The sequence below is a fragment of the Lethenteron reissneri genome, chromosome 66 (assembly GCF_015708825.2).
Source record: "Lethenteron reissneri isolate LAM-NWPU_2019-01 chromosome 66, ASM1570882v1, whole genome shotgun sequence".
Lineage (NCBI taxonomy): Eukaryota > Metazoa > Chordata > Hyperoartia > Petromyzontiformes > Petromyzontidae > Lethenteron > Lethenteron reissneri.
This window is the reverse complement of record NC_083844.1, coordinates 1,466,879-1,486,806: the sequence shown is the minus strand read 5'-3', so window position 1 is coordinate 1,486,806 and position 19,928 is coordinate 1,466,879. Positions and strand designations below refer to the sequence as shown.

General features: G+C 53.8%; 1 protein-coding gene across 1 annotated transcript in view; it reads right to left on the bottom strand.

The window, feature by feature from the left end:
• Window positions 1–19,928, bottom strand: part of LOC133359909 (von Willebrand factor A domain-containing protein 5A-like) — a 102,221-nt gene that overhangs the window by 22,195 nt on the left and 60,098 nt on the right. Inside the window, exons 6-15 of the mRNA XM_061578468.1 lie at window positions 19,052–19,160; window positions 14,634–14,830; window positions 7,788–7,876; window positions 7,165–7,309; window positions 5,932–6,011; window positions 4,611–4,725; window positions 3,921–4,079; window positions 3,478–3,590; window positions 2,059–2,348; window positions 1,247–1,258 (exon numbers count right to left, since the gene is read on the bottom strand). Of these exons, the coding sequence (XP_061434452.1) occupies window positions 1,247–1,258; window positions 2,059–2,348; window positions 3,478–3,590; window positions 3,921–4,079; window positions 4,611–4,725; window positions 5,932–6,011; window positions 7,165–7,309; window positions 7,788–7,876; window positions 14,634–14,830; window positions 19,052–19,160 (1,309 nt within the window). The remainder of the gene's footprint in view (window positions 1–1,246; window positions 1,259–2,058; window positions 2,349–3,477; window positions 3,591–3,920; window positions 4,080–4,610; window positions 4,726–5,931; window positions 6,012–7,164; window positions 7,310–7,787; window positions 7,877–14,633; window positions 14,831–19,051; window positions 19,161–19,928) is intronic.

The window sequence follows — 19,928 nt, the reverse complement described above, 5'->3', positions numbered from 1 at the left end:
GCTCAACCACGTTATGTATGCCGATGATCTGGTAATTGCTGCTCACTCAGAGGAGGAGTTGGAGGCGCTGCTGCTGAACCTGGAGCTTGCCACCAAGAGGTGGGGCCTTAACATCAACCCCAACAAAACTAAGCACCTGCCTGGGTATTTTGTACCATCGGATACTCCACCCCCACAACTCCCAATTGGTGATAGGACAGTTGTGGAAAGAGTGGAGAGTTTCCTATACCTTGGCAGTGTGCTCATGACTGGCTCCAGTTTAGCAGCAGAGGTCTCACTCCGAATCAGTCTAGCGACATTATCTTTTCATCGGTTGCGTAACGCTGTGTGGAAGCTACCTCTTCTACCACTCTGCACACAGCTTCAGGACTTTTCGTGCACGGTTATCCCCTTCCTACTCTACACTTGAGAAACGTGGACCCCCGTAATGGAACATCTTCGCCGGTTCGAAACATTTAGGCTGGCCTGCCTACGATCCATCCTGGGTTTAACCAGACTGGATTGTGTGAGGAGCTCACAAATCCTTGAAAGATGTGGACATCCATCGGTGAGCACCTCAGGCTGGCAAGGCTGCGTTGGCTGGGCCATGTAGCCCGCATGCCCAATCACCGCATGCCCAAACAGCTTTTGTTCAGCCAGATCGAGGGGCCTAGATGAGCGTGGCACAGGCTAGAGAAGAGATGGAGTGACGTGGTACAGGAGGATATGGAGCTGATTGGACTTGCCGATGACTGGTACCAGCGGTGGTCAAGATCGGCCTCTGTGGAGAAGGCTCATGAAGGACGCTACTGGGCAGTTGGAGGGTGACTGGAGGCAGTCACCCTCCAAAAACAATGGAACGCGGAAGAGCGACGCTCACAACAACGAGCGGAGCACCAGGTGGCTAAAGCACAGCAAGTTGGCACACTAGGGGGCACAGGTGGTGCAGCAGCCAGTCATCTCTGTCAGTCGATCTGTGGCACCTGGGTCTGCCCCATGACCTCCTGCCGGTGGGCATTCGACACTTCACTTAGCCTCAACGTGCACATAGCCTTGGTGACGTCACCGCCACTTAGTCGCGAATGCCGGTTGTTGTTGTGTCCGTGTGTGTCTATCTGTGTGTATATCTGCGTGTGTATCTGTGTGTCTGTGTGTGTATGCGTCTATTTTTCCGTTGCTGAAACGTGTATTCAGGGTGGCATCAGAGTCGTGTATGCACTCGTGGCAGCAGACACTGGAGGATACAGCAAACACCTCTATTCCCCGCCATGCATGGGTGCTGCAAAAAGCACACCGGGAACACCGGGGGGGTACCGGGGGACCTCAACCTCCCTCTTACACCTCTGACGTTTGTCCGCTACCGGCAAGCGATCATCCTGTGTCAGCGAGCGCCATGCCGGTGACATCATCATCCTCACCGCATCGTCGTCATCATCACCACACCGTCGTCGCCGCTTAGCGTCCCCACGCCACCCCCAACGCCACCCCCCACGCTGGCCCCCACGCCGCTCGCCACCGTCACGCCCCCCCCGATTGTGTCGCCAACCATGGAGGAGGGGAGGGTGGGGGGTCCTTGCCATTGTCGTTCGCGATTTTCGACTAAAACACCGACCAACTGACACACCGACCGGCTAACGCACAGACTAGAACACCGAATGACTAAAGCACTGACTGACTGACACACCGACCGACTAAAACACCGACAAACTAACAAACCGACTCACCATCAGACTGACTGACTGACAGACCGTCCGACCGATACTGATTAACAGACGGACTGACTAGCTATCAAACCGACTAGGCAGACTGACAGACACAGCAATTGAGTAAATGACAAAAATCAAGTCAGGCTGAAAGACAGAAACTCCAAATGACTGGCATATATCCACAGACAGACACACCAACTGACTGACATGCCAACAGACAGACAAGCCGAATAACAGAGCCACAGACAGATACACCGAATGACTGACATAACCACATGCTGACTGACCCACACGCTGACCGACTGTACCATCGACCCACAGACCGACTACATAAAGCCTCCCACCCCCCTCCCCCGTCCCCCACCCCGCTTCTAACCTGAACCACCAAAGAAGTGATGGCGTGGGGTGGGGCGCTCCTGCATGGCGGCCCCTAGTGGCTGGCGGGAGTCGGTGTCCACTCCGACGAAGGCCGTGTAGGGAGACACGACGCCCGACTCCACGCTCAGCGCCACCACTCGCTCCCGGCGAGACTTGGCCTCCTTCTCCTCATTCTTCTTCTTCTGCTGCTCCGCGTCTCCCGGCGCCGGCGTAGAGTCGGGGATATTGGGACCCGACACGAGGTGGCGGATCATCGCCTTGGCTGCGAGCCAGTGCAGGGTGGCACTGGGAGAGGTTACGGTGGAGGGGGGTGCAGAGGCTCACTCACTCTGAGCCTGAGAACCGCTCCCTGAGTCTCACTCCCTGGGTCTGCCTGAGCTGCTGTTCCCTGGTTTGCCAGATACGGACAGCTGCCTCCACCCCGACTCCATGTGATCAGCGGTCTCATGGCTGTGCACCATGGTGTGTGGGCCAGCACGCTCAACTTCCTTCAGCAGCCTTCACGTGGCTCCCTGGGTGACCGTGAGGCCTACACCCAGGCCGGAGCCTGTGCGGGCCGCTCGGTGAGCCGTGCTGTGGCCAGCGGGGTGCTTGGAAAGCCTCGTGGGGTCCATATTCAAGGCAGCCTCCTGGATGTCTGTGGGTCCTATGTTGGGCTGTAAAATGCTTAACACCTAGGAGGCTTTAGTGACCAATATTATCTATAATCGAGGTTTTTGGGTAAGATCGCGTAAATGTGTCGTTAAACCCGCCACCAACTGACACAGTCAATTAGTAACGTTATCCATTGTAATTGATATCCATTGCAATTTGCATGACTACATTAACCCCCCCCCCACCTCTGGCCTTCACACCTGACTGGCTCACAAGGTGACGACATCACATTTATCCCAGGACATCTATTTAAGAATGAAACAGGAGGAGGATTTCGCCACAACTCGGAGGCTGTCCGCCTGATGATGATGCCGGTTGTTGTTGTAATTACCAGCGAAACGTCACACGGATACTCCATTTGTAAACGCTGTTGTGGGTTTACTCTCCAACCTACAACCGGTGTAGTGCTATACTAGTAACGAATTGGCACGTTTTGTTTACGTCACAAACCTCACTGATTGGCTGTGTCTGGTAGGTGGTGAGTTTAAGGAAACATTTATACCTATTTTTATGGACTATAAAATGCTGCTGGCTCGTTTGTTGCTGCTCTGGCAGCCACCTGCTTTGAACATCTTTATCGGTGGGTCGGTGGGTGAATGAGTGGGTGAACGAGCGGGTGGGTGATAGAGTGGTGAATGAGCAGGTGGGTGAACAGGCGGGTGGGTGAATGAGTGGGTCGGTGAATGAGCGAGTGAATGATTGGTTGGGTGAACGAGCAGGTGGGTGAATGAGTGGGTGGGTGAATGAGGGGGCTACATACCGGGACTCGCCAGGGTTGGCGGTCTGGCTGGTGACGGGAACCCGGTTCTCCACGGACTCCCCATGCAGGGAGTACTTCAGCACTGCCTCGCCCTGCCATGGGGCAGCCGGAGCCTGCACAGACGAGAGGCTCAGTCTGGGAGCCTGACCCAGAGACCCGATGCCTACCTGAGTCTCAATCTGACCCCGAGACCCGGTCACCCCGAGTCTCACTCCAGACTCTGACCCAGAGACCCGGTCACCCCAAGTCTCACTCCAGACTCTGACCCTGAGACCCGGTCACCCCGAGTCTCACTCCAGACTCTGGCCCAGAGACCCGGTCACCCCAAGTCTCACTTCAGACTCCTGAGACCCGGCCCCTCCTGACGCTCAATTAGACTTGTCCCCATGTCTCGCCGTGTCGAACCAGGTCCCCGTGTCCCCGCGTGTTGCGTGTGGTCTCACGGTGCCAGCGAGCTGTGCGTAGAGGATGATTCGCTGGCCCAGGAAGATGCTGCGTGGCACCTCGGGCACCACGATGGCCGACAGGCCCAGGGGGAGGCTCCAGGAGAGGGACACGGAGGTCAGCGTGGGCTGGAGAGCGCACTTCAGGGCCTTCAGCACCTGGGGTGATGGGCGCGGAGACAGAGGGAGAGGGAGGGAGAGGGAGGGTGAGGTAAAGGCAGAGGGTGGCAGGCAGGGAGGCAGGAGGAGAGGGAGGGAGGGAGAGGGGGAGGGAGGTTCCGATAATCGTCACTGATGGTCGCCATGAGCGGGAAATGAACCGAACCGGTCCTGGGCCTCCCCCGAGATCGAAACAGAGAGAGATAGAGACACAGAGACACAGAGAGAAACAGAGAGAGATAGAGAGATAGAGTGAGAGAGAGACAAACAGAGAGATACCAAGACAGAGAGACACAGAAACAGACAGCCCGAGAGAGACAGATACACAGAGAGACAGTGACAAAGAGACAGACACACAGACAGAGAGATACCAAGACAGAGACACAGAGACAGACAGCCCTCTGGATGTCTGTCACAGAGACAGAAGAGAGACGCCCAGAACCCGGGAATCTGAGTGGCACTGTCTCAGGTGCAGGGTCTCCGTGTTCGCGGTTTTCAGTCTGAGTGGACCTAAGGACGCACGGCGCTCACCTTGCACTGCAAGCGCTCCGTGCCGGTGATGAACTCGGCCGTCCCTCCTCCGCTGGCGGCGATCCCCTTGATCAGCTCCGTGGAGGCACCGTCACCGATTCCAAAGGAGAAGCAGCTACACACACATACATAGAGACACACATAGAGACACACACAGATACACACACAGACACACACAGACACACACCGACACACACACGGACACGCAGACACACACATACAGACACACAGAGACGCACACACAGAATGAAGAACTAAGTCCGGGCCGAGTATAGTCACTGTGTCTTAAATAAAGAGGCTACACGTATCCAGTTGTCCGAGTCATTACACTACTACACACTACAATACACTACTACACACTACACTACACTACTACACACTACACTACCACACACTACACACTACACGCTACACTACACTACTACACGCCACACTACACTACACGCTACACTACTACACACTACACTACTACACACTACACTACTACAACAACAACAACCACCATTCGCCACTAAGTGGCGGTGACATCACCACGACGCTTGTGCCAGGTCATGTGCACCTTGAGGCCACGTGAAGTGTCGAACGCCCGCTGGCAGAAGGTCACGGGGCAGACCCAGGTGCCATGGGTCGACTGACTGAGATGACCGAAATGACTGGCTGATGCACCACCTGTGCCCCCTACTGTGCCAACTTGCTGTGCTTTAGCCACCCGGCGCTCTGCTCATTGTTGTGAGCGTCGCTTCTCCGCCCTCCGTTGTTGCTGGAGGGCGACTGCCTCCAACTGCCCAGTAGCGTCCTTCATGAGCCTCCTCTACAGAGGCCGATCTTGACACTGCTGGTACCAGTCATCGACAAGTCCACTCAGCTCCACGTCCTCCTGTACCACATCACTCCATCTTTTCTCTAGCCCGTGCTGCGCCTGTTTAGCCCCCTCGATCCGGCCGAACAAAAGCTGTTTAGGCATGCGGTGGCTGGGCATGCGGGCTACATAACCCAGCCAACGCAGCCTTGCCTGCCGGAGGAGCTCACTGATGGAACTTTGCCCAGATCTTTCAAGGATTTGTGAGCTACTACTACATGCTACACTACTACACGACACACTACTACACACTACACCATAACACACTACACCGCTACACACTACCTACACCACTAACCACTAAAATACACTACACGACTATGCACTACACTACTGCACGACTAGACGCTACACTACACTACTGCACTATTATACTCAATTGAAAACAAAGATTGAGTAGTTGAATGAGCAGCTGAGTGAGTAGCTGAGTGAGTGAACTAGTGAGTAGTGAGTGAGTCTAACCGATGCTTGTTTGCGTTCTTCTTCACCAGGCTGATAACGTCACGGGTGTTGGAGACTTCTCCATCAGTCAGCACCATCAACTATGACATCACAACATCACAGCACCATTCACTCTCACATCACAACACCGTCAACTATGACATCACAACATCACAACACTATCAACTATGACATCACATCACAATACCGTCAACTATAACATCATAACATCACATCAACTACGTCGGCTGTGTGTGTGCGTGTACACGTACTTCGTGCGTGCGTGTGCAATTGTTACACATGACGCCTGTGGACGAATTCCACGTGTGTGTGTGTGGTGACGTCACCGCCACTTAGTGGCTAATGGCGGTTTTTGTTGTTGTGTGTGGAGAGCGGTCGTGTAGTGGTTAGCGCAACGCTGCACTACGAAGTTGGCGACCCGGGTTCGATTCCCACTCACGGCCAACACCAGTGACGATTATCTGAACCGGTCCTTGGGCCTCCCCAAGGTCGACTCAGCCTCAAATGAGTACCTGGTGCGGTATGTAAACATCGCCACTGGGGAGACAAAGGCGGCTGGGCGTGGTGTTGGCCACCCACCCTCTCGTGTGCCGTGCCGGCCTTCATAGGTGCTGCTCGCTAACAGCACTTTCCCCTACAGTCTTACAGGCTATACGGGGGATGTTGTCTTTGTATTTGTGTGTGTACGTGTGTGTATGCCTGGGTATTTTGTACCATCGGACACTCCACCCCCACAACTCCCAATCGGTGATGGGGCAGTTGTGGAGAAAGTGGAGAGTTTCCCATACCTGGGCAGTGTGCTCATGACCGACTCCGGTTTAACAGCAGAGGTCTCACTCCGAATCAGTCGAGCGGCATTATCTTTTTATCGGTTGCGTAATGCTGTGTGGAAGCTACCTGGTCTGTCGCTCCGCACGAAGCTTCGGGTCTTCTCGGCCACAGTCATTCCCTCCCTTCTTTACGCTTGTGAAACGTGGACCCCCCTAATGGAACATCTTCGCCGGTGAGAAATATTTAGACTGGCCTGCCTACGATCAATCCTAGGTTTGGCCAGGCTGGATTGTGTGAGGAGCTCACAAATCCTTGAAATATCTGGGCAAAGTCCCATCAGTGAGCTCCTACCCCCTAACCCCCCCACAATGTTGTCGATCACAATGGACTAGACCAAGCGCACTGCCGAATGGCGAGAGGAGGAGGGGGTGGAGGAGGTAACGGTTGGACCGCGCCACTCACCTGCCGGGGGTGTTCCGGCCGGCATGCCGAGCGGTAGATGGCCACCAACGGCTCCAGGATCTCGGTGCCCCCCAAGTCGGCGCTCATCCCCTTGACGAGCTTCAGCGCCTCGTCCATGCTCGCCTGCGAGTACTCACGGCTCTCCCTGGGCAGGGGGGAGTACAGCAAGTGGGACCGAGATGTCAACTCTCATCACCGGGGTGGTTACACCGTGGCATGCACGGCCCCCCACTCCCCTCGCTCCTCCAAACCCCCTTTCCCTTCCCCTTCGCTCCCTCCATCTGACCCACTCCGTTCCCTCCCCCCCTTGCTCCTCCCTCCCTTTCCTCCCCTCTCCCTTCCTCCCCACTCCCCACTCACTCCTCCCTCCCCGCTTCCACCCTCCCTCCCCACTCCACACTTCCTCCCTGTCTCCACACTCTCTCCCAACTCCACACTCTCTCCCTGGGGAGGAATGGTCATCTGTGAATAAGAGCTTCATAGCTCATCGGATTCATCCTCCACTCTAAATACAGAGTCTGAGTAACAGGGGGGGCTGAGTGCTAGGGGGCTGGGTAAGGGGCTAGGGGATGTGGGAGGGGCTACGGGGGGGGGGCGAAGGGGGGCTAAGGGTGGAGGCTCACGGGAAGAAGCTGTTGTAGCTGCTTCCAAATGCGTAGACGTTGAAGAAGCAGCCGAGAGGCAGACTCTTCAGCAGCAGCATCAGCGTCTCCTGCAGGGGGGGGGGGGAGCAAGGAATTAACATGGCGTAGGCATGGGGGAAGCATGAAATTAATATGGGGGCAGCATTGGGGAAATATGACATTAATATAGGGGCAGCATTGGGGAAGCATGACATGAATATAGGGGCAGCATTGGGGAAGCATGGGGGAAGCATGGAATTAACATGGGGGAAGCATGAGAAAAGCATAGAAGAAAGGAGGCCACAGTTTAACACGGTGCAAGCAAAGGACTCAGACTCACCACACAGACCCACAGACTCACCACACAGACCCACAGACTTACCACACACCCACAGACTCACCACCAGACCCAAAGACTCACCGCACAGAGGCCCACATTGACCCATACACACACAGAGACGCACACACACAGAAACCCACACTCACCACTCAGAGACCCATAGACTCACCACGCAGACCCACAGACTCACCACACAGACCCAAAGACTCACCACAAACAGCCCTACAGACTAACAACACAGATACTCACATTTAGACCAATACATATGTAGTGACATAAGAAGGGAGGGGCTGCTGGGGGCTCTGGGACCCTGGGCGGGCCAGGCGCTTGGGCCCCTTGGCGCCAGGCGTTGGGTTCCTAGGCGCTTAAGCCCCTTGGCGCCGCCAAAGGGGGGGGCTGTGTGTGCTCTGTGGGATATCTGGGGGCGCACACGGCCCCACCCCTCGTTGGGGACTAGGCATAAAAGGGGAGCACCCTGGACGATCAGGGCCAGTCGTAGCTCAAGACCCAAGACCCAAGACCAGCCATCTGAGGACCCTGGGATGCTGTGAGAGCGAGTGGTGGGACTCTGGAACTCCCGGCTCTACGTCCTTGTGAGGGTGGGATCAGAGCGTAGCCAGAGTAGTGTATCTAGGCTGTGTACCTAGGCTGTGTACCTAGGCTGTAACAGAGTAGTTGGACTGTTGGACTGTTGGAGTGTTGGATCGTAATAAAGAAGTTACCTCTACAAGTGTCTCCGGAACCCGTTACACATACACAGAGACCCAAAAACTTGCCAAACAGAGACCCACACACACAGACACAGAGACTCACCGCACAGAGAACCACATAGACCTACACACACACTGATGCCCACACACACACCGAGACCCACACAACAACAACAACCTCCATTCGACACTAAGTGGCGGTGACGGCGCTTGTGCCAGGCGATGTGCACGTTGAGGCCTCGTGAAGTGTCGAACGCCTGCTCCCAGGAGGTCAGGGGGCAGACCCAGGTACCACGGAATGACTGACTGAGACGACTGTCTGATGCACCACCTGTGCCCCCTACTGTGCCAACTTGCTGTGCTATAGCCACCCGGCGCTCCGCTCGTTGTTGTGAGCATCGCTTCCGTTGTTGTTGGAGGGCGACTCCCTCCAACTGCCCAGTAGCGTCCTTCATGAGCCTCCTCCACAGAGGCCGATCTCGACACCGCTGGTACCAGTCATTGGCAAGTCTACTCAGCTCCACATTCTCTTGTACCACATCACCCGTGCCGCGCCCGTATAGCCCCCTCTATCCTGTCGAACAAAAGCCGCTTAGGCATGCGGTGGCTGGATATGCTGGCTACATGACTCAGCCAACGAAGCTTTGCCTGCTGGAGGTTCGTAGGCAGCCCAGCCTAAATGTTTCTTACTGGCGAAGATGTTCCATTAGGGAGGTCCACGTTTCGCAAGCATAGAGAAGGGAGGGCATGACAGTGGCTGAGAAGACCCGAAGCTTCGTGTGGAGCAACAGACCAGGTAGCTTACACACAGCATTATGCAATTGATGAAAAGATATCGCTCGTCGCTCGACTGATTCGGAGTGAGACCTCTGCTGCGAAACTCGAACCGATCATGAGCACACTGCCCAGGACTGGGAAACTCTCCACTCTCTCCACAACTGCCGCACCACCAACTGGGAGTTGTGGGGGTGGAGTGTCTGATGGTACAAAATACCCAGACAGGTGCATAGTTTTGGTGGGGTTGATGGTAAGGCCCCACCTCTTAGTGGCACGCTCCAGGTTCAGCAGCAGCGCCTCCAACTCCTCTTCTGAGGGAGCAGCAATTACCAGAACATTGGCATACGTAACATGGTTGACCAATAGGAAGCTATCCCTTGACCGCACCTGGGCATCGATCAGCCTCCCATTGTATTTGTACCAGATGGATATTTTTCCGGTACAGCCATCGAAGGCTTCACAAACTACGTGGTCGAAATAGATGTATAAAATGTGGGACCCGAGAGGACATCCCTTTCGCACCCCAAGGTGAACAGGGAATGGCTCCGAATCCCAGCCATGTAGTTTTACCTGGGCCCGCTCACCATCATGAAGGTCCTTAATGATTGTGTGCAGAGAATCAGGGACTCCAAAAGCATGAAGAACAACCCAGAGCTCAGGGCTACTGACGGAATCATAGGCCTTGACCAGGTCAATAAAGCAGAGATGTATCTTGTGGGAATTCCCTACACCTTTGCTGTAGCAGACATAAAAAATATGGCATATGTGCAGGACCGACCCTTCCTGAAACTTCATTGGGGCTCCGCAAGCCTCACCTCAGCGTGCCTGGCAAGGCGATGATCAATAATCCTTGCCAGGGCCTTTCCCGTCACACTGAGGAGGGAGATACCTGTGTAGTTGTTACAGTCTGTGCGGTCCCCCTTCTTAAAGAGGGGGACCACCAGGGCATCCTTCCAATCCTGCCAAACCCATCCAGTGGTCCAGCATGTTGTTATGTCATTTAGAGTCATCATCATAGGCCTGTGTGTCTCGAAAGACAATTATTTTGCACCTTATGAGGTCAGCTGTAGGTTTTGTAGTGCCTATAATTACTTAGTAGGCCAATCCTTGAGTGACAATCCTTGCCATAGCGATTGCAAGTGATTGCGGTGGCAGCTCCAGAGGAATTTATTGCTTTTTCTTTTCGCCGCTCCCTCTTGGTCTGCCAAGCAGTGTGTATTTTCTCCTCGCCTCTCCAGCTAAGTCGGTCGCCAGCAGTTTTCTCCCAGTCATTTGGGTTGATGTCGCAGCTATTCATGTCCCATTTACAGACATCTTTGAAGCACAGGACTGGGCGACCAGTGGCCCGTGTGCCTGATGCCAGCTCTCCGTACAAGACATCCTTGGGTATTCTGCCAACCTGCATGCGGCGCACGTGTCCAAGCCATCTCAGGCGCCTATGAATGAATAGAAAGTACATGCTGGGAATGTTGACCAAGTTGAGGACTGAGGTGTTGGGAATGTGATCTTGCCATTTGATACCGAGGATGTGCTTGACACATCGGAAGTGGAATATGTTTAGTCGTAGTTCTTGATGGACCTATATTGCCCAGGACTCAGACCCATAGAGGAGGGTGTTTAGGACACAGGCCCGGTACACCTGCACTTTGGTGTTGGGCATTAGGGATTTGTTCTCCCACACTCTTTTGGTCAATCTGAACATAGCTGTAGACGCCTTCCCAATGCGCTTGTCATTCTCTGTTACAAAAAACAAATTTCAGGTGATAGTGGACCCCAAGTAGGTGAAGTCCTGAACAGCTTCCAGGGTGTAGCTGCTAATATTTATGGAAGGGGTGTCCCTGACATCCTGGCCCATGACATTGGTATTTTCCAGACTGATTGTCAGGCCTAAGTTGTTGCAGGCATTGGCAAGGTGTTCGATGAGTGTCCGCAGACCTTGTTCTATGTGTGCAGTCAGCGCGGCATCATCAGCGAATAGGAGATCTGAGATGGCCAAGGTTGAAGAGTTTCCCATCAGATCTTGTATGGAGAAAAACTCTGCTGTCCCAAAGGCATGTGTGAGCATAAGTGAGAAAAAGATGCCAAACAGTGTTGGGGCCAGCACGCACCCCTGCTTTACACTGCTGAGTATGGGAAATTCCTCTGAGGTGGTGCCGCTGTGCTGTATTGTTCCTTTCATGTTGTCAGGGAAAGAGGAGATGACTGCCAGCAGCTTCGGTGGGCAGCCGATCACTTTGAGGAGTTTGAAGAGGCCTCCCCTACTGATGAGGTCAAAGGCTTTTGTAAGATCAATGAATGACAAGTACAGGGGCATTCTCTCTTCTCGAGATTTCTCCTGCATCTGGCGCAAGGAGAAGAGCATGTCATTGTGGACCTTCCTGCTCTGAAGTCACACTGAGCCTCAGGATACGTCCCCTAGTATCTGTAACCTGCTGAGGACCACATGGGCCAAGGATTTCTCCATGATGCTCAGCAGGAATATGCCGCGGTAGTTATTGCAGTCCCCATGGTCACCCTTGTTTTTATATAGGGTGATGATGTTGAAGTCTCTCATGTCTTGAGGCATAGCTCCTTCTTCCCAGCACTGGCAGATAAGTTCATGGAGTTTTGTGAGGACGGCGGGTTTTGCACATTTCAGGACCTCAGGTGTGATACTGTCCTGTCCCGGGGGACTTGCCGCTAGCTAGAGAGTTGATGGCATTGTCAAGTTCCTTCAAGGTTGGAACATTTTCTAGTTCATGTATTGTTGGTAGGGGCTTTATAGCAGCAAGGGCAGCTTCTGACACACCGTTGTCTTGTGTGTAGAGCTCTGAGTAGTGTTCTGCCCACCTGTCCATTTGCTCTTGTTAATCAGTGATGATGGCCCCTGAGCTGGTTTTAAGGGGGGCAGTCCTCCGGATGTTTGGACCAAAGGCTGTCTTGATGCCTTCATACATGGCACGGATATTGCCAGTGTCAGAGGCGCATGGGATCCTACTGCTGAGGTTCACCCAGTAGTTGTTGGCACAGGGTCTGGCGGTCGTTTTAGCTGCACTGTGGGCAGCTTTCAGAGTCTTTAATGATCCTGTACTTGGGAATTGCTTGTACTTCAGGAGTGCTATGCGCTTGGCTTGGAGGATGGGTTCCAATATAGCCAGTCTGTGTTCTGCCTTGTCTGCTTGCCGAAGGTATTGATGGCTGCATTGAAGATGGCGTCTCTGATGCATGGCCACTTTGTCTCCATGCTTCCATCTGGTGTGTCGTGTACGGACTGCTCAAGGCGGTGTTGGAATTATTGAGTGAGCTCTGGGAGGGAGGTCTTGGCAGAGTTGATGCGAAGGTAGCGCTTTTGTTTGAGGCGGTGTATCTTTTTGGGGCAAAGTCTGACCTTGCTGGATACCAGCGAGTGATTGGTGTCACAGACTGCACTGTGGTAAGATGCGCCTGCCAGAATAGTCTGTGCACAAATGCCACCCTCTCTCAGCATTTTTCTTTGGAGATCATCTATGCCCGGTACCTATCCTGGTCTCAATCTATGGATCGCTATCAGTATTCGTATTTCCTCAACAGATGGCACCTCAGCCAGCCACTCACAGGGGGTAACATCTTCCAATATTTTAGGCACGGCAGCCTCAGCAGGGTCATCTACACTTTGCCCCATGATGTTTTCCAGGCTGATTTCCCCTACCCGAAGACCTCACAAAAATGCTCAGCAAATCTGCAAACCTGTTCCTGGGGGTCGGAGATTGGATCACCGTCCTTTCCCCTAATGATGGCAATAGGTGTGATGCTGCAAGTTACTTTTTTGATGGAATTAAAGAGTGATTTGTGATCGCCAGCTACTGAGGTAGATTCCATCTCCTCAGAAACTCGTGACCACCACCCATCCGTGTAGCGCCTCACGGCTCTCAGAACCTCTGAGCGAAGGCTGCGGCGAGCCTCCTTATTCTCCGATGTTGGATGTTGTAGACAACGGGAGTGGGCCTGTCTTGTTTTCTCAGCCAGCCTGAAAACCTCCTCTGTCAGCCAGTGTCTCTGGGGAGGACTGGACCGTGTACCCAATTCAGCCATTGCAGCTCCATGAGCCACAGTCCTAAACCTTGCCCATTTCCCCTCGGCATGAGGAGTGGGGGACGATGCCAATTGCAGCTGCAAACATTGACGAAATTCTCACTTGCAACTTTCATCAGCTAGCTGAGACCAGGCCACTGTGGGTTTGAATGGAGTCTTGGGTATATACCCACCACCGGAGTGAAAGAATGGCAGGCGCATCTTACAGATGACAAGCCGATGGTCAGTGGGCAGATCAGCTCCACGGTAGGTCCTGGTGTCATGGACATAGGCCAGCATCCGCTGTCCATGATGTTGTGTGGATGCACCGATGCTGGAACAGCGAATTGGTAATTACAAGCCTATGGGCTGCACAAAAGTCTAGCAGCCTCCTACCGTTGTTATTGAGCTGATCTGGCCCATGCCTTCCAATAACTCCAGACCAGGTGGCAGCATCATGACCAAATCAGGCATTTAAGTCACCTAACAGGATGACTCGATCCCAAGGGGCCACTTTGGATAACACAAATGACAGGAGGTCATAGAAGGCATCTGACTCATCTGCCTTGCCTGCATCCCTCCACCGATGTTCATCTTCGGCATAAGTAACCACCAACACCACTCCTTGCCTCTGGTTGATGGGAAGACGAGCCCAAAGTAGCCTGGGGCTTACAACTTCCCACACCTCACTGGAATGCTCACTTACACACACACAGAGACCCACAGACTCACCACACAGAGACCCACATCACACAGAGAGACCCACATACACACACAGAGACCTACACAAAGACACACAGAGACCCCCACACACATATAGAGCCCCACAGACTCACCACACAGAGACCCACATCACAGAGAGAGACCCACATCACACAGAGAGACCCACATCACACACACAGAGACCCACACACACACATACACAGAGACCTACACACACGTACACAGAGACCCACACACACACACAGAGCCCCACAGCGACGTGCCCACCTTGGCGCTGTGGATGCGAGTCTCCCTCCATCCGCTGCCGTAATTGACCATGGGGCATGTCATGCTGCCGGAACAGTCCACCACAAAGATGAACTCCCCTTTCTGAGTCAACGCCTCCGCCCCCTTGGCGGACTTAGTCTCTCCCGCATCCGGGAAGAAGTTCAGCATGGCCACTGTGTCACTCATCAGAGAGGAGGCTGGGAGGAGGTGAGGGGGGAAAGAAGAGGTTAAGTAGTAGGGGACGGGAGATGTGGAAGGAGGAGGGGGAGCAGGGGGAGGAGGAAGGGGTAGAGAGGAGGAGGATCAGAGTTTGGCCGTGTTCTCGTGGATGTTGACTTCCTCGCCTGGTACACACGAGGTCGTGGGTTGTTGCGAGGGCTTAGAGACAGCGACGATAGTGGGAAGGCTGGTGAGGTGACCTAGAGATGGGCTGAGTAACTGGCTCATTGACAGATGGATGAGTGACTAGGTAAGTGAGTGACTGTATAGTCTATGGGTGAGTGAGTTACTAGGTTGGTGAGTGACTAGGTGGGCAAATTAGTGAGTGACTGGGTAAATTACTAGGTAGGCGAGTGACCGGGCAAGTTAGTGGGTGAATGAGTGAGTGACTAAGTGAATGAGTGACTAGAAAGTGAGTGAGATCGTGAGTGACTCATTGGGTGAGTGACTAGGTGGGTGAGTGACCAGGCGAGTGAGTGACTGGGTTAATGAGTGAATGGTTGGATAAGTGAATGGGTAGATGAGTGATTGGGTGAGTGAGTAGGTGGGTGATGGGTGAGTGACAGAGTGAATGAGTGAGTGACAGGTTGGATGAGTGACTGGGTAGATGAGTGACTGGGTGGATGAGTGACTCACAATAACGAGCAGAGCACTAGGTGGCTAAAACACAGCAAGTTGGCATAGTAGGGGGCACCGGTGGTGCATCGGGCAGTCATCTCAGTCAGTCGAACCTTGGCATCTGGGTCTGCCCCGTGACCTCGTGCCAGCGGTCATTCGACACTTCACGTGGCCTCAAAGTGCACATAGCCTGGCACAAGCGTCGTGGTGATGTCACTGCCACTTCGTGGAAAATGGCGGTTGGTTGGTTGGTGCGGAATTGTAGCGGTTAGAGTAATGCGCTACGAATTCGTCGACCACTACCGTCACCACCACCACCTCAACTTCCATCACCACCACCAACTGCCCCCACCACCACTGTCACCACCGTCGCCGCCCCCACCACCCCCACCACTACCACCGTCACCACCATCACCACCACCACTACCACCACCATCACCACCTCCCCAAACTGTGCACCCCAACTCGAACCAAATCACTCATGCGTCACGAGCGGAATTCCATCTCGCCTTGGTGATGGTGGAGACAGTGGTGGTGGAGGTGGTGGTGGTGGGGGTAGTGGTGGTCGTGGTGGGGGTGTTGACGGTGGTGGAGGCGGTGGTGGTTGCGTTGGTGGTGGTGGCGGTAAGCGATACACTTCGTTACGCTGCGCTATGAACCCGGTGACCCGAGTTGGATTCCCGCTCACGGTCAACACCAGTGACGATTATCTAAACCGGTCCTGGGCCTCTCCTCGGTCGACTCAGCCTCACATTATTACCTGGTGCGGTGTGTAAACATCGCCACTAGGGAGACAAATGCGGCCAGGATGTGTTGCTGGCTACCCACCTCAATGTCGTGTCCCATGAAGGCCTTCAAAAGTACCGCTTGTTAGCAGTACTTGCCCCAACAGTCTGTTAAGACTATAATGGGGATCTTTGCCTTTTTTGTGTCTTTGTGTGTGCGTCTGTTTGCATGTTTCTGTGTGTGTCTCTGTATGTGTCTCTGTATGTATCTCTGTGTGTCTCTGTGTGTCTGTGGGTCTCTGTGTGCCTGCGCGTCTCTGTGTGCTTGTGCATCTCTGTGTGCCTGTGTATCTCTGTGTGTGCATCTCTGTGCGTGTGTGTGTGTGTCTCTGTGCATGTGTATGTCTCTGTGTGGCCTGGTCTCAGCTAGCGGAGGATAGTTGCAAGCAGGAATTTTAACATAGCTTGCAGCTGGGGTTGACATCGTCCCCCCTTCCTTCTGATGCTGAGGGGAAATAGGAGAGGTTCAGGACAGTGACTCATGCACTGCAACGGCTGCATTGGGTATGCGGTCTAAACCTCCCCTGAGACCCTGGCTGTTGAAGGAGGAGGTGTTCCGGCTGGTTGAGAGAAAACGACAGGCGCACTCCCATTGTCTAAAACATCCAACATCGGAGAATGAGGAGGCTTACCGCAGCCTTCACTCAGAGGTTCGGAGATCGGTGCGGGGCTGCAAGGATGAGTGGTGGGCGCTGGTTGCTGAGGAGATGCAATCTGCCACAGTAGCCCGCAATCACAAATCACTATTTAATTCCATCAAAAGAGTAACTTGCAGCGCCTCACCTATCACCATCTTTAAGGGAAAGAACAGTAATCTGATCTCCGACCCCCAGGAACAGGTTTGCAGAGGATTTTTGTGAGGTCTTGGGGGAGGGGAATTCCCTCAGCCCAGACAACATCATGGTGCAAGGTGGGGACGACCCTGCTAAGCCTGTCGTGCCTCAAATATTGGCAGAAGTAGCCACCCCCCTTCTGAGTGGTTGGTTGAGGTGCCATCTGTGGAGGAAGTGCGAGGGGCGATCCGAAGTATGAAACCACGAAAAGCACCAGGCAGAGACGATCTCCCGAGCGAAATGCTGATGGAGGGTGGCATCTGTGCGCAGACTGCCCTACATGACATCATCACAACTGTCTGTACCACTGGACGGGTTCCATATGATTGGAAGGATGCCCTAGTGGTCCCAGTGTGCCGGGAAAGGTCCTGGAACGAATTATTCAACTTCGCCTTGCCAAGCACGCTGAGGAGAGATTTATGGAGCCCCAATGTAGTTCCAGACCAGTGTGGTTCTGCACAGATGCCATATTCTATGTCCGTCTGCGACAGCAGAGGTGTAGAGAATTCCAACAAGACCTTCATTTCTGCTTTATTGACCGGCTCAGGGCCTATGATACCATCAGTAGGCCTGGGCTCTGGGTTGTTCTTCGTGCTTTCGGAGTCCTTGACTCTCTTCTCACAATCATTAAGGACCTTCATGATGGTGAGCAGGCCCCGGTAAAACTACGTGGCCGGGAGACGAAGCCATTCCCTGTTCACCTTAGGGTGCGACGGGGATGTCCTCTGGCTCCCACATTATTTAATCTTTGATGGCTGTACCGGAGGACTTTCCATCTCGTACAGATACAATTGGAGGCTGATTGATGCCCAGGTGCGGTCGAGGGATGGCTCCCTATTGGTCATCCATGTTACGTATGCTGATGATCTGATGATTGCTGCACACTCTTAGGAGGAGGTGGAGGTGCTGCTGTTGAACTTGGAGCATGCCACTAAGAGGTGGGGCCTTACCATCAGCCCCACCAAAATTAAGCACCTGCCTGGATATGTTGTGCCATCAAAAACTCCATCCCCTCTCCTCCCCATTGGTGATGGAGCATTTGTGGAGACAGTGGAGAGGTTTCCATACCTGGGCAGTGTTCTTCTGACCAGCTCCGGTTTGTCAGCAAAGGTCTCACTCAGAATCAGTCCAGCGGCACTATCTTTTCATCAGCTGCGCAATAATGTGTCACTCCACACGAAGCTTCAGGTCTTCTCAGCCACAGTCATGCCCTCCCTTCTCTACGATTGCGAAACGCGGGCCCCCCGAATGGAACATCTGAGCCGGTTAGAAACATTCAGGCCGGCATGCCTACGATCCATCCTGGGTTTAACTAGGCTGGATTGTGTGAGGAACTCACAAATCCTCGAAAGATCTGGATACATTCCCATCCGCGAGCTCCTCCAGCAGGCAAGGCTGCATTGTATGGGTCATGTATCCTGCATGCCCAGCTACAGCATGCCCAAGCAGCTTCTGTTTGGCCGCATAAAAGGGACTAATCGGGGATGACATGGGCAGAAGAAGCGATGGAGTTATGCGGTACGAGAGGATGTGGAGCTGAGTGGACCTGCCAATAACTGACCCCAGTGGTTTCAAGATCGGCCTCTATGGAGGAGGCTCGTGAAGGACGCTACTGGGCAGTTGGCGGCAGTCGCCCTCCAGCAAGAACGGAGGGCAGAGGAGCGACTTTCACAACAATGAGCGGAGAGCCGGGCGGCTAAAACGCAGCAAGTTGGCACAGTGGGGGGTACAGCTGGTGGTGGTGCATCTACCGGTCACCTCAATCGGCCAACCCATGGCACCTGCTGGATCTGTGCTCAGACCTCCTGTCAGCAGCGAGCCTTTGACACTTCACGTGGCCTCAAAATGAACCTGGCCTGGCACAGGCGCTATGGTGATGTCAACGCCACTTAGTGGCGAATGGCAGTTGTTGTTGTTGTGTGTCTGTGTGTGTCTGTGTGTGTGCATCTGTGTGTCTCCGTACCCTTAGCCGTGCCGCCCGCCTCCAGCAGTGCGAAGGGGCGGTGCTTCTGGATTGGGTGGACAAACAACTCCACGTCACGGTCCATCTTGAACCCTTCCCCCAGAGATACCTGGGCACACAGTAGGGGTGGTGGTGGAGCAGGAGTGGGGAGGGGACTGGAGGTAGGGTGAGGGAGGGAGGGTGGGAGGGAGGCAGTGGAGGGAGGGAGTGGAGGGGTGGTAGAGGAGGGAGGGAGGCCATAACCGCTCATGGCCACAATATAGTTCAACCAAAAAACGCAACCCCGGTGCAATCCGCGCGCAACCCCGGCGCAATCCAGAAGTGTCTGATGCAATCCGGCAGAACCCGGCGCAATCCAGAGCTACGTGGCGCAACCCACAGACTCATATAGAGCCATAAAGACCCACAGAGACCCAGATATTTATATAGAACCATAGAGACCCAGAGTCTCATATAGAACCATAGAGACCCACAGAGACCCAGATATTCATATAGAAGCAGAGACTCATATAGAACCATAGTGACCCACAAAACACCCATACTCATAGAGATCCATACTAAAACTAAACTATTTTCAGAAGTGACCTGGCAATCACAAATGATAGCCCAACCAAGTGGCTTACCATCATCATCACGTGGAAATGTATAGCAGTAGCCAAATACTCTTAAACGCGTAGAGACTTTGATTCTAAATGTGGAGGGGAAAAACTGGAGCATCCGCAAACTCCAAATATACAACAGGTTTCAGAATCAGGAATGAACCGACGACCTCCTGCATACTAGGCGGGGAAGATAACATCACGCCAAGGGGAGAGGCAGAGAAAGACACGCTCCGGAATCGGAACCCACGACCTCCTGTTTACCAGGTGAGGTAGTT